This window comes from Agelaius tricolor, unplaced genomic scaffold (assembly GCF_023055355.1).
Source record: "Agelaius tricolor isolate 1412-34295 unplaced genomic scaffold, bAgeTri1.0.p SCAF_18, whole genome shotgun sequence".
Lineage (NCBI taxonomy): Eukaryota > Metazoa > Chordata > Aves > Passeriformes > Icteridae > Agelaius > Agelaius tricolor.
The window spans coordinates 18,920,514-18,934,435 of record NW_027269278.1 but is presented as its reverse complement, the minus strand read 5'-3'; the positions used below and the strand labels follow the sequence as shown (position 1 = coordinate 18,934,435).

General features: G+C 40.4%; 1 protein-coding gene across 5 annotated transcripts in view; it reads right to left on the bottom strand.

Moving 5' to 3' along the window:
• The window catches only part of KDM3B (lysine demethylase 3B), a 48,057-nt gene extending 35,636 nt beyond the window's left edge, over positions 1-12,421 (bottom strand). For 2 of the 5 annotated variants that reach the window (XM_071443701.1, XM_071443703.1), the window contains exons 1-7: positions 12,103-12,420; positions 8,425-8,592; positions 5,890-6,003; positions 5,308-5,413; positions 3,762-3,886; positions 2,274-2,342; positions 771-1,352 (exon numbers count right to left, since the gene is read on the bottom strand). In XM_071443701.1, coding sequence (XP_071299802.1) covers positions 771-1,352; positions 2,274-2,342; positions 3,762-3,886; positions 5,308-5,413; positions 5,890-6,003; positions 8,425-8,592; positions 12,103-12,273 — 1,335 coding nt within the window. In that variant the 5' untranslated portion in view covers positions 12,274-12,420. Of the gene's footprint in view, positions 1-770; positions 1,353-2,252; positions 2,343-3,761; positions 3,887-5,307; positions 5,414-5,889; positions 6,004-8,424; positions 8,593-12,102 lie in introns of all 5 variants that reach the window. The other 3 variants (XM_071443700.1, XM_071443702.1, XM_071443704.1) reach the window with 3 other exon arrangements.
• Between the last annotated feature and the right edge of the window lie 1,501 nt (positions 12,422-13,922).

The following is a 13,922-nucleotide window of genomic DNA, read 5'->3' as shown; positions in this document are numbered from 1 at the left end:
CAGATGGCGAGATTCTTTATTTTTGTTGTACTTAATTGAGGTGGGTTTCATTTTTGTTTTGTTTTTACAAACCTTCATTTGATTTATTTTAGAAGTCTTCTATTTTGCCTTTAACAGGGTTTCCCTTCTATTTTTCTACTCTTGTCCTTGTAAACAAAGGCATAACTAAAAGGCCTTCAAGTTGCTTCCAGACTGACCTCTCATCTCAAATATTTTAATTATTTCCTTGGTTTTAGTCCTAGATAGTATACAATGCAACTGGCTCCTTTTTCTACTATATAGGTAACACAGCTCTAACACACAAGACAGGCATCTTTTAAAGGTCTTCTAAATGTAGGCTCATTGTTTTTCTAGTTTTGAGGCTTTTTTCTTTATGTAACTTGAATGTTCAATTCAGTGTACATGTGCATGCAGATTTATTTATATAAAGGCAAGAGATTTTAAGAGGGCTGTCTTCTGTAAGACACAACAAAATTAATTAAGTGCAGTGCTTAGTATTATTTTAAAGCTGCATTTCTCAGATTAAGGCTGGATAAGCACAAGAGTGCTGCTGCAGTTATCTCTTACTACTCCTTCACCAATTATCTCAATTTTCTTTTGAGTAATTTTTTAGGTCAGATAACAGGTTTTCTTTGGGAGGAGATGGACTCATGAGAGAAAAAGTAGTTTTTTCAGTTCCATGGGCACACATTTTAACAGGAGTATATTGCAGAACATCTGTTGCAAACATGTAAATCTTTCTAGAACAAGTGGGATCATGAGCTACTCACCTCTCCCTGGGTTTGTGATCGGACTGTTTTCAGTTTTTCCTGTCCAGTAACAGCTGGCAAACTGGTATCAGAGATCCTCACAGTTGTCAGTGTCAAAGCAGTTGTAGTAACTGCAGTTGCAGAAGTCACTGTGCCTTGGCCAACCTGTTCCAGTGATTTTCCTGCCTCTTTACACCCAGATCCAACTTGCAATGGCTGTCCGGCCACAGAAGAAAATGGAGTGAAGGGCAATGGTGTGTCACCACCAACTGGCTCGTCTTGGACTACTAATGTTCGGCCATTCTCTTTGGTGTAAGTAGCAAAACGAATATTGCGACTAATCTGAGGAAGAAATGAAGGCAACTGCTTGGCCCTTGGATCCAGTCCTGTTTCACTACCGGAGACTCCTTTCCAGAGACCTCTGCTTGCCTCACCTCCATCACTACCATTGCTATCTGCCTCACCCCTCTCCTTTAGCTTCTTTGTTGCAGGATCACAACCAGGATCTGATACATTTTTCCTCCTCCTTCCATCCTTTCCCTCCAGGCTTTCCTTCTTCTTTTTCCCTTTAGATGATGATTTAGCTGCTTTTAGGCCCCCTCCCTATAATAGACAAAGCCATGCAATCACTAAACATAACAGTCCAGATACCCATTCAGAGAACTTTCTTCTGTTAGAACAGAATATATTACACTGCTCTGAAGTTTAGGAACACTTTATCACAAATTGAGACATCTAAAGAGAGATGATATGTGAGCACAGAACACAAGCATTAAGCACAGTCTTGTCTTTTTTGTACTAGAGTAAGAGCTGCACAAGTAATTTTTTAGCTGAGCAACCTTGCTGTAGCTTGAACCACATCCTGGCCAATTTTGAGAAATACGCAATACTCCAACAAAGCTCTTAGTAACGTATGAATACCACCTGCACACTAATTTTTGCTCCAAGCATAAACCCCATGATTCTTTTGAATGGCACACTTTCTGTTCATTACACAAAGCCTACAATATTTAACTGCAGGAGATAGCTTGCCCTTTAGCCTAGGGTAAAAATTCAGGTTCAAACATTATCATGGAACATCTCAATCGAGGCAGTGAAATGCCATAAATATATAAGCCTGCTTACAAGGCACAGCAGCCAGATGGTAATTTTTAGAAATGCCTTAAAAGGTCTGTGAAGGAGCACAGAATGATCCTATTAGAAAAAGGCAGCAACACTCCACCTTAAAATGGAGTACAACCACCATGGTTACATTGCTACTGATCATCCCTCTAAGATCCATGCTAAATTTAATAAACAGACCTGAACAAAAAGAGAAGATAGCTTAAAGAAAGCTATGACCATCAAAATGGTAAACAAATTTTTCCTGTTCAAACTTTAGGAGGAAAATTACTAAAATTATTCAAAATCCACAGTAAACACTGCATCATTTTTCAGTCCTTTCCAGATTTTACTTATTTCACATCAAAAATTTTACAAAGTTGCACACTGTGTATACAAGACCTGAATGAACTGCTGTACTACCTCGCCTGGAGAAGTGTTATCCATCACCACGTGAATCAGTCGAGGATCCACCGACTTTATCTCACCACTCTAATTTTTAGACAGATTGATAATGAGGAAATAGGAAAAAGAAAAGCAGAGGTTAATTTTAAATTCAAAGTATATAGTATCAACATAAGAGACTTAAACACACTGTTACTGCACAGGCCCTCTCCCATTTACATTTTTTTCTTTTACTTATTTACCTTTTACTATCTTTATTTACCTTTTACTATGTCACTTCCTTAGTAATACTACAGCCTTCTAGTTTACCTTCTATCCTTTTGCTCCTTCTCTATTTCAAAAACTTTCAGATTTGATTCCTACCACTGTTTGTATATTTGCTCCGTTGAGCATTTCTAAGGTATTCTTTGCATTAAATGTAACTCTTGAATTTCATTTAACATTGTTACATATATGTTTACTCCCTTAGATCTAGAAAGGACCACTGGAAGAAGCACATCGGTGTAGCCCAAGTATCCTCATCAGCGTTTCCCCAAAAGAAGCAACAAATATCCAATCTCTGTAACTGTTCTTGGAGGTTCCTTTCTATTTCACAGTAAGTACACAGGAAACTCCGTGCTTCCTAGCACGTATCTGCTGAACGCACATAACTCCACAATTTCTATGGCTCTCCAAAGTACTATACTGATTTACCATACAAAGTACACTTTTTTCCCTGTGTGCCAGCAATAGCAGCACTCAGAGTGCAGGATTACTGCTCATTCAGTGCATTCCATCTACACATGGAAAAGGCTACAAAGGCAGTGGGCGCAAGACACAAGATGGGCTCTAAAAACCAAGATGCATGCTACTGCTACACAGCACCATGGACCCGCTCCCAGTTGTTCCAGAAAACGGAAGCTATCAGGAGCAGGCCACCAGCAAGACTGAGCTACCTGTCAGACTGCACAGAGGCACATAATAAAAACCAGTAACTAGCAGTGCAGATTCTCTGTGCTGTACACAGGTTTACTGATAGGAACAGGGCAAAAGTAAATAGTCTGAGCTAAAATATATAAATCAAATTTATTTATATAAAGACTTCATCTGCTTTGCTACAATTATTTCAAACTACTTGTACAGTCTGTCAGATGGAAACCAAGAGAAGGCATAGGAAAACCACAACGTAAGGGACCCAGAAGGTAGCTTTCTATGCATCAGCATGCTTTCCCTTCTGGAGAGTAATTTCCAATATTTTTTCTTACAGCACTAATTTCCAATGAAACTCTTACAGCTTTTTTTTTTTTTTTTTTAATAGAAGTGGCCTGTGTGACATCACTTTTTCAAGAAAGTCATCCTAATAGGAAAAAAAAAAAAAACCTGTGAATCACAACACAAATAATTACTAATCTTTTAAAGCAGAAAAACAACCCAAAATAACAAGTTTTGGTGAAGCTGTCATTCTCCACATACAGATATTGAGGAATGGTATTTTAGGAACACCAAAGCAGCGCTTCATATTTTTACCTCAGTCACAGACACTTCCATAAGACGAGTTATTGGGTCTTGGTGGCTCACAACACCACAGAGCCAGCTATTTTCATCCTCTGGTTGATAAACTTTAACTCGCTGGCCTTGGACACTGTAAGGACCTGGAAAAGAAGGACTTTGAGGACATTTTCCAAACCAGCTTTGTGTCATACAATAAAATGGTTCTGTGTACTTAATTAGGGCTTGAAGTGTCATCTTCCAGGTGGAAAGAAATTAAAACACCAGGGCTTCTCCTGCAAATCCTGTGTAAGCAGGCATTTTATCCTAAAAAGTCAATAGGTCCTCATTGCTGTAACTCATGAATACAGTTTACATAAAAAAATCTAAACGTGAAAGACCAAAATTAACTCACTCCTTTGACAAAATCAAGCTACATGGGGGTTCCTTGCTAACTAAATTCTTTTTTTTCTGTTTTCTAACCTACAGGTTAGTAATTATGCACCATCAATCCAGTGAACAGTCCCAGTATTCTGACTTAGCCCAGATGTTTCAAGCCCCAGATAAAAAGCTATGCATTTCAGAGTAAAAACATGTATTTGGATATCCAACATCTCTAAACCAACCAGTCTTAGTTCTTTCACACAGATAACAGATCATCTACAGAAAGGTTTCCTCTCACCCTGCCCTTGCTCTCCAGATCAGCATGCTGAGCTTTCCTCCCACCCTAAGTCCACACAAAATAAAACCTCTGCTTATCTTGGATCATCAAAATCTACATGATGCAACAACCTGTATGTGACACAGCCAGAATTAGGCTCTTCAGAAGAAGGCTTCAAACTGGACAATTCTTAAGCTACTTGCTCATCAAAGAAGTATTGTCCTCAGAACTTCTATGAATACACATTTTATTTGACCAAAAGGCACCAAATTCCCATGAAGAACTACATCCTCCTTCAGATTTAAGACAGTGGTCTGTCTGTAGGGTGGCTCCCTGGCACATGAACTCTGGATAGAAATTATTTTAGTACTTGACCAAGATGACCCAAATCTGACAACCAAAGCCACAATCAGGCTTAACCCTAATACACAATCCAGACAACAGATATTAACTCTATGCTTACCAGCCACATCCACACATATATTCAACTTAAGCAATGGATGTATTAATTATCAAAACATCAAAATTTGAATTGCTATTACAAGGAAAGTTTCTGAGGATCAGCAGCTATAAAGGAACTTCACTTTTAAGTTCCCACAGTTACAGAACAGAACCATAGAAAAGGACCAACACTTTAAAAATTCAGAAGTAAAACTTAAAATAGGGAAGTTGTAAATACACAGACATTGCCCTACTTGAACTACACCTTACGTGACCATTCCCAGTAGGTATTTCTGGTTGTATCTAAGCAACTGCTTACCTGTACCTGTGATAAAGTTACTTTGTAAAGGATTTGCAAAATACAGAACATTGACCCCAAATGAAACAGTAACAGATACTGTTACTATCCCCCTTCACAAATTCCACCGCAGCCTTATGGCGGTTGCACAACAAAGTAGCTCTGAGAAAGAAAACACGCCTCACCTCTACTAAATATCTCCTGAAGCTTCTGGTCGCTGATCAGCGCATTGACAGATTCTCTTAGTGAAGGCTGCTCCTGTAGAATCTGATTTTGACTCTCTGTTCCCATCTGCCAAAAACAAACAGTTTTAATAGTCTTCTTGGATAATAGAAACATTAGTTTTTACAAAACAGCTCTTCTTGGACTGCAGTCAGATTGACAAAAAAAAAACAAAAAAGTAAAATTAAAGAAAAATATTACTGAACATGCCAGGAGGATATAAAGGAATTAACTATGCAAAAGCCGTATATATAAAATGTGTATTCATAGAAATTCTGAGGACAAAACTTCCACTGTAATTAACAGCTACACAATGACAGCTAGCTCTCCAATTGAACCATGTAGAGAGTGTCAGTACTTTTCGAATGCAAATGGAGGTCAGTGTAAGGACCTGGAAATTCGGGGAAACAAATACAAATATGTGACAGGGCAGTGAAAGGAGAAAGATGGGTATGTTGTTGAAACAGTAAATAAAACCCCAAAACTAATCTCACAAGCATAGCACAAGGCTAAATTTACATTTCAACTGAACATAGTTCAAATACCTGAAATAAACGTAATCCACTGGCATCAGACAGGAAACGTAAATGTCTGTCCAGAAGAAACTCCACTGGGACCACAGAGCCTAACCCCAGCTTATCTACTAGAGGAGTAAAGGTCTGTGATGAACAACAAAAAAAAGAAGTTACCAAAACGACTGAGCACACATACAGGCCAACAACAGTCGATTTCATACTACTCAGGGTTTTAAAAAATTTAAAATGGTCATTTCTCAACTTGTACTGCCCAGTGCTTGAGTTTTAATGTAAAATACTAGTCATTATGTCTAAGCCAGTAATTCTTGCATTACAAGCAGGAATTACAGACAACTGGATCCACTTTTTCAGTAAATCTTAAAGAAGAAATGAAAACACCTGTGGTGGTGTTTGGTTTTTCCTAGGTAAGCACCTTCTGATGCTCAGGTTTAAAAAAAAAAAGCTTTGGTTAAGGTTAAAAAAAAGCTTTGGTTAATAGTTCAAACTATCTAACATATTTCAGATATAGCCTCATGAAAGGAGTAGTTTTATTCTTCTACAGAAGCTAGCTGTAGGGAATTTATACACTTATCAAATGAGAGCATTTTTGGCTAGTGGTTTGCGAAAAGCTGAAGTTCCTAGCAAGTGTATTACTGATGTTCAGGATGCAGAGCAAATCACTAAAAATACCTAGTGAATTCAGAAACCTTGTAATAGTAGAATCAGACAACCTTATAACATAACTTGCTGTGGGAAGAGGAAGTTGCCAACCAGAGTCTTTGAAATGTGCTACTTGTCTCACTGCTCTCACATACATGATTTTAACACAAGTATTCACGACATTTTTCCCTTAACAGCTCTCATCAAGTTTGTTTACATTCCATTCTCCCGTACACAACAGAATAAATATAAAAATATAAAAATTTAGTCACTCAGTTTATGCAAAACTCTCTCCTGAAAGCAAACAGGATTACAAAAAAGAGACAATGAAGAATGAAAACACATTCATAAGTGATATATCTTAAACAAACAAAAAAAGAACCAAAACCCACCATCCCCCACACTCCTGAAACATACCATTCCCTTTGTAATGCTAAGCAGTTGGTTTCCCATTGCAAGCATGTACTCTGGTGCTTTGACTAACTCCAATCTGCATTCTCATGCAGTTATCTGAGTAGGCCTGTAGTACCTAGAGAAAGCTCCAATGCTCACGTGGCTGTCCAGAGTACAGAGGATGGAAACATTTTTTCAGCAAGCCTACAGATAAAGCTTGAGTTGTAGTGGAAATAGTCTGGAATTACACAGTCAGCATGCAGACTATGGTAACACCCCCGAATCACTCAGATTTTGACCAATTTGGAAATCAACTGAAAGACACTGATCCTGTGTAAAAACAGTTTCCCAGATGAAAAAATGAACTGGAGTTCATTTTTGGAGACAAGCTGGAAATACACCAACAGGAAAACTTCACCTATGGAAAAAACACTCTCTACAGAGTCACTGCTGTAAAGGCCTGGTCTTCTTCTGCCTTAGACCAAACGCAATAAAAGAAATCTTCAGAGAAAGATGCAGTGATGAACTTAGTGCTTTGAGCCTGAATGCCCATTCAAAACACTAAATTGAAATTCTACCAAGGCACATGATCCTTGACAGGAAAAAATGTTTCAATGTATCCATGTACAAAACGTATTAAAAAGCAGAGAGTAGGATACCGAGCAGTCCAAGGCCTGGTGGGAGGACAAAAGAAACAAAAGGGGCAAATAATAAAAATTAAACAGCATAAAAATGAGGTAAGGATTCCCACATATAATGATCGTTCCTCTTCAGAAGTCACTAAGAGAAGAAATATATAAGGAATGCTCTTCACTATATACTACTCATCAAGATGTTTGCAGAATGGGTATATTCAGATATGCTAGCTAAAATAAACTGGCTTTGTTTTTAAGTGTCATGACATGTAACTGCCATGTAAATAGCAATATGGTTAACCACATCAAGAAACATGAGAAAATTTTGCACGTCATGTTAGTTAATGCTGACAACAAAACAGAAATAGATTTTTTAGATTAGGAGTGGCCAATTTATGGTTTATACATCAGGCACAGCATGCATTCTCTTCCTGAAGATTGCCTTCTGGTATGCCTATTCAATTGATTCAACAGCCTTTACCATACAGAGCTCTGGAAAGTCCTTCGTAAGACCAAAAGGGTTATTCTCACAATGCAGAAAACCCTGACATACACAAGGTTTTAAAATAGGGAAAAATAATATTTTCAGATATATAACACATTTCTTCACAGACTAACTTTAAATAGTAAATATCACTTTTCTGTACAATATGTCATAGCAAGTTCTGGGGTAGGAACTGGAAGCATACTGCCTCTCCAACGCCTTCCCAAAGGCACTATTAAGTACCAGTTAAGGAACTCGTATTAGTAAAAGTCCATGCCCCAAGCAATTTTTGAACCTGCAAAACGGTGCCCTCTACAATATCCACGCATTGAGCTTCACAGTGGAGGTGATGAAAATCTCTGAGGATCTAAGGGCTTCTGGTCAAATACTCACCAGCGCAGGCCACTGCGCCTGTGAGATTCTAGTCCCCTGAAGCATAACAGGATCATTTCGAGGTGCCCAAACCAATGATCCTTCCAGCAGCAACACTATAACTTCTTCAGCATGGACTTTCACCCACGCATGTTGTTTCCAGTTACAGCCATCGAATTCCACAAAGATCTGATTTTCAAAAAAAAAAAAAAAAAAAAAAAATCTCATTTCAGACACTTAATAGAAAATAAGATTCCTACAATCCTTATGGAAAACGAGATCGCACTTTTAGTAAGAAAAATCCAGGTAAGTATTGCAATGTTATTACTGAGAATACATCTACATAGCTACAGGAATCAAATTAACAATCACTAACCTATGAAAAACTATTTAAGCCCAAACATACATCACTGGCTCCAAATGCTGTGTTTTCCTATACAAAATTAAAGACATGAAAATTGTTCATCCCAAAATACAGATGATGACCCAATGCAAGCCTCTTTCACAGCAGGATTTTTTAGAGAATCTCAACACTCTTACTTGGCACTTCAGTAGACAGCCTGTATCAGTATGGTTAACTGACATTCACAGAACTAAATTCTTCAGCCTGCAAGGTTTGTGTTTGCAAAACCCATTCTAAATCGGAAGCTTTGTCTTGTCTTGTATGTTATTAAACTCCCTGAACAAATACAAATATTTTGGATGGCATGAGATTACCCAGAATTACCTACTTGCTAGATTTTTAATAACCTTATTTACAAGTGTAATAATATAAACCACACTATACACACTACAAATCTAAATCACTATTCTATCTTTTTCTTTCCTATCACAAAGGACAACTGTTAAAATAATTTGAAATTACATGGCAAGAATGCTAAGGTCTCAAATCTCATTCCATGTCCTAACAACTGAAGCTATAATCTGTTAGAAAAGTCACATTCCAATCTCTCACCAACAGAACTTACACACTTGCCAAATATAATCAAACATGTCAGATGAACAGCAAAAAATTACTAATCGGTTAAGGAACACCTTAAGCTGGATATCAAAACAGGGTTTTGTAACCATCGCTGGGAAGCAACAAGGCTAACCAGAGACAAACGACTTTCTGCTTTACCAATACACCGTATTAAAAGAAGTACTAGAGACCACTTAACTCCTCTACCCCATTCCTCCCCCCAGACTCAAAAGCTCAAACCCCAAGGGAAGAATATGAAGTAACTCTCTTGATCAATTCTTGAACTCCATTACTGCTTAAGCTGCCCTGCTGAGAAACAGTGTCAGACCTTCCAAGATATCCTTCCACCAATTAAACAATTTTCAGCAATATAGTGGAAATTAGACTGAACATCTTTCCATTTTCAGTGGGTCTATAGCTTTCTTAATACTACATTTGTGCTATTTTGCCAACACTTTGTGTCCCAGGCCTCCTAACTTTTATGGTATTGTAGAGCTTGCCTATCAATTAAAACAATGATCTCTCATACTTCTATTCCACATAAGAAAAGCAGTACTGTCCTTCATGTGACACATTGAGTTATTTTCCCATTAGCACACACTTTTACAATATTAGGAACAGACTGAGATAAAGCTCAACAGGTCTTTAATGATCCTGTTCTAGTCATCATTTTGAGAAGGAGGGTAATACCTGTTTCCATTTAGAAGAGGCAAAGCTGTTTTCAAATGGCAGCATAATTTTTCCTCAGGATTTCTTCTAGATGCTCTGAATATGGGACGACAACTATGACTGACCTTTATGTGTATTTTTTTGAGGACTAACCACAATTAGGTTACTCCACATTATAGCAAAGTAAGAAGGTCTACGAGCTACTCTCTGTAACCAAAATTTTACAGGGGAAAAAACCCAAAGATCTTTCAGAGGCTTTCCTCTACCAGGAAAAAAAAAAACAAAAACCAACAACGAAACCCATACTTTTAAATTTTATATTTCTTTCTATTCCCAAGATTTCTGCCCTAGAAAGGTGGAGATATTCAACTGCACTTTTGTACTTCTATAAGCCCAACATGAGACTACAGGCTAGCAATTGATACCATCCTTGCAGGATACTATGAGAAAGGACAGACTTATGTAGACCAAAGAGTAGAAAATAAATTTTTCCTAGCCTTTATCACACCTAGTCCACATTGTTACCTTAGAAGAGTATTTCCTAAACAGTGGTTGACTGCTTGGTGCCTGCCAACTCATCACTTCTGACAGAATTACTTTAAAGAGAACTCTTTTCCAATAGCATATCATTGCCATTGTCACAGCAGCATTCATTATGCATGGAAGAGTCCATGAAAACACTGAAATGTCCCACATTACTCTAAATTCTGCCTCGACTATTTTACACATTTCACATTTTACAGTTCTTGCATAGATTTTTGAGAATACGCTGTTTAGAGACAGCTACACCCCTGAAACAGTATTAAGTGGAAGGCTACTGATGAAAGGAGCTGGGGAGAGAACTGCAGTGCTGAATGAAGGTAATGAATTCACACACCAATGAAAATGCAAGACTACTGATGACACACATGTCCAATGCAGTCTGCTACAAGAGCAGCTCTTCAGCTGGATCTTAGCCCCGACACACTTTCATAATTCAGATAGTTTCAAACACCTGACACATTTCCCTTTTGAAGAAACGCTTTATGCATGGGCTTTTCCTTCCTCCTCCTTGAACAAGTTAGAAGCAGCTAGAGTACACAACCGCAGCTCTCAACTGCAGACAAAGGGTGCCAGGCCCACCCGATTTGCAGAGCCAAACCTAGCACACTGCTTTCTACTGACAGCCATAGGTGAAGTTCTAGAACAAGGACAAGAAAGCAGTATCACTAGAGGACAGAGGTCAAGGTAACAGCTCAAATTTAGAACTCTGCAAACAAGGCCAAAGAACTTATGGTAACTACTAATTTTTAAAAAAATGATCATAAAGAGAACTAAAACTCTTCACAAACACAGAACATCATTCCTACTACCATGGGACACTAAATCAGACACAGCCCTCCAAAGCATGCCAGCACTTAAAACAAGTGCCTGCAGAACTGACACATGCAAAGAGACACTCCACCAATACATTTCAAGAGCTCTTTTTAGGATCTCCACCCAAACGTTTCACTGAGCTATACTAGAAATAAACCAGACAAATGCTAGAGTGCTTAAATACATTACATGAAGCCCAAATTCCTACAACTAAATACAAAACCTGAGAAAAAATCAAATGGATGAGCCTGACTCAAAAGTCAGCCCTCAATATGTATTTTCATATATAATTCACGGTAATCGAGAATACTTAACATCTTCCCGGCGGAAAAACAAAACGAAACAACCTAAAAAACCCCAAAACAACGCTTTGAGGTTATATACATACATATCCATCAGCACCAGAAATGTCCCAGACGTATTTGTTTTACACCTATGTTACTTCCAACCACCGTACCGGCGGTACCGGACCCCTCATATATCTGCCCGGTCACTCCGCCGCTGCGCTCGTCGCAGGCTGGACCCGCCGCTTCCAGCCCCGGAGCGCGTCCGGCGGGCCCGGCGCTGCAGGAGGGCTCGGGCCGCCGGCACAGTTCGGCCGCAGCACCCCGCCCGCCCCCAGTCTAGCCCGGCCCGTCCGCGGCCCTCGCGGGAGGCTCGACCCGCGGCCCCGTCCACGGTACTGTGCACCCCACTCCCGCCCCGGGCCTCACCGCCAGGTCCTGGGGCACCGCTCCGCTCATGGCCCTCACGGTGCCGCTCCGCCAGGCCCGTGCGGGCAGCGCAGGCCCCGGCTCCGACCCCGCCGTCTCGCCTTCGCCCGGCCCCGCCGCCAGCAGCAGCAGAAGCCGCTTTCCCACGGGAGAGGCCGCCGCGTCCGCCATCCCCGCCGGGCAGAGCCGCCGCCACCGCCGCCCGAGCGCTCCGGCCGCAGCCGCCGCCCGAGGCACCGAGAGGCTCCTGCCCCGCGCTGGGCCCGAGCGCCGCCCGCCGCCGTCCCGGCGTGCACTGCGCGATCGACCCGGCCCCACAAGGCCCCGCGCGGGACGGGCGGGACCCGGGCGGTCCGAGGGGCCGTCGGGAGGGACGGGCCTCGTTGCGGAGCGGGAGGGCCGGTCGGCGGGCGTAGGGCTTGCCTAGGCAGAATCCCACACGACCGCCAAATTCAAAACCTGGAATTATCGCAGAAATGAAGGAGTTTTAACCTAAATTTTGATGTAAACACATAGGAGAACCACTACCCGCGTCTCAGGCAGGATCCCACAGATAGCATGAGGAACTGCTGCCGGCCCCAGAGGACCGGCAGCACCGCACAGAGCGGGGTGCTTCACTTTCCAGCGAGGCAGATTTTGGAAAGCAGGTGCATTTAGGAAGTAATTAAGATACAAAATCAGTAGATGAATGAATTCAGCTGTCATGATTAGCTCATAAATCTGAACAGTTATCATGTAGCACAGCTCAATGTCCTAAACCTGCCCCTTTTCAACATGAACCACAAAATACTTAAGCATCCTATAGTTAGAAAAATGATATGTGGTTTTATATCTGTTTCTGCTTTTGCAGTAAAGGCACAGTAGCAGTGCTAGAAACTGTAATGAGGAGCAGATGCTATACTCCATACCAGCACAAGGATACTCTCGTGAAAGTAGGTTGCTCTTTTGCACGTATTGTTTCTTCACTCTGGCAGAGTCCCATTTGACACTGAATTAGCAACAGCAAAGACAACTTGCTTGCTTTCACTTCCATTTATTCAAATGATTGTGCCCAGTTGTTTTAAGCGGATGACATTTCCTCTTTGTTACTTTCTAGTTAAAGGGATGCAATGTACTGACTGGAACATGGGTAAGGCAATGCCCAATACCAGTTGAACAACTACACAAAACTTCAAAGTATCAGTGGCACTAGCACTCTGTGCTCTCCTCCTGTGCTGTACAGCATCTCTCAGTTTTGATTTACTACACACCATTAGATTTACTAACTCCCCTCCCCTGTTTTTAAGTACAGTACTTTCATGAAACATTACTGAATGGTAGCAGAGCCATTATGTCTTACATCTAAGTGAGTGCCATGGTAAATCCAAGATCAGTGCTACATTCTTTAAAGACCAGTCTTTGTCCTCATGTGTTCCTTCAGTTTCTTTACTGAAACAGTAATATTATCAGCTGTTTACCACAAATAGTACCACCATGTGAAAGATTCCAAGTGCTCCTATGCCCCTTCCCATTCCAGCAGTTCAGACTCCCATTGCTGTGATAAAGCAGACCAGCATTTCCCATCTCCCAAGCATGGTGCTGGATATTCCAATGGCATACAGCACCAGGTGGGCCAACAGTGATAAAATTCACCAGTACCAGGGGTTTCCTAAGTGTCATTAATAATTGACCCAGACAGCATAGGTCATAAAACATGAATTAAATTCAATTTTAAAAATACCTAACAACTTTTCTATGCTAATTCTGTTGCACCAACCTCTACTACAAGTTAGAAAAATTAGTTTCATAAGCTGTGTGTTAATTTCCAATACTATTTTACT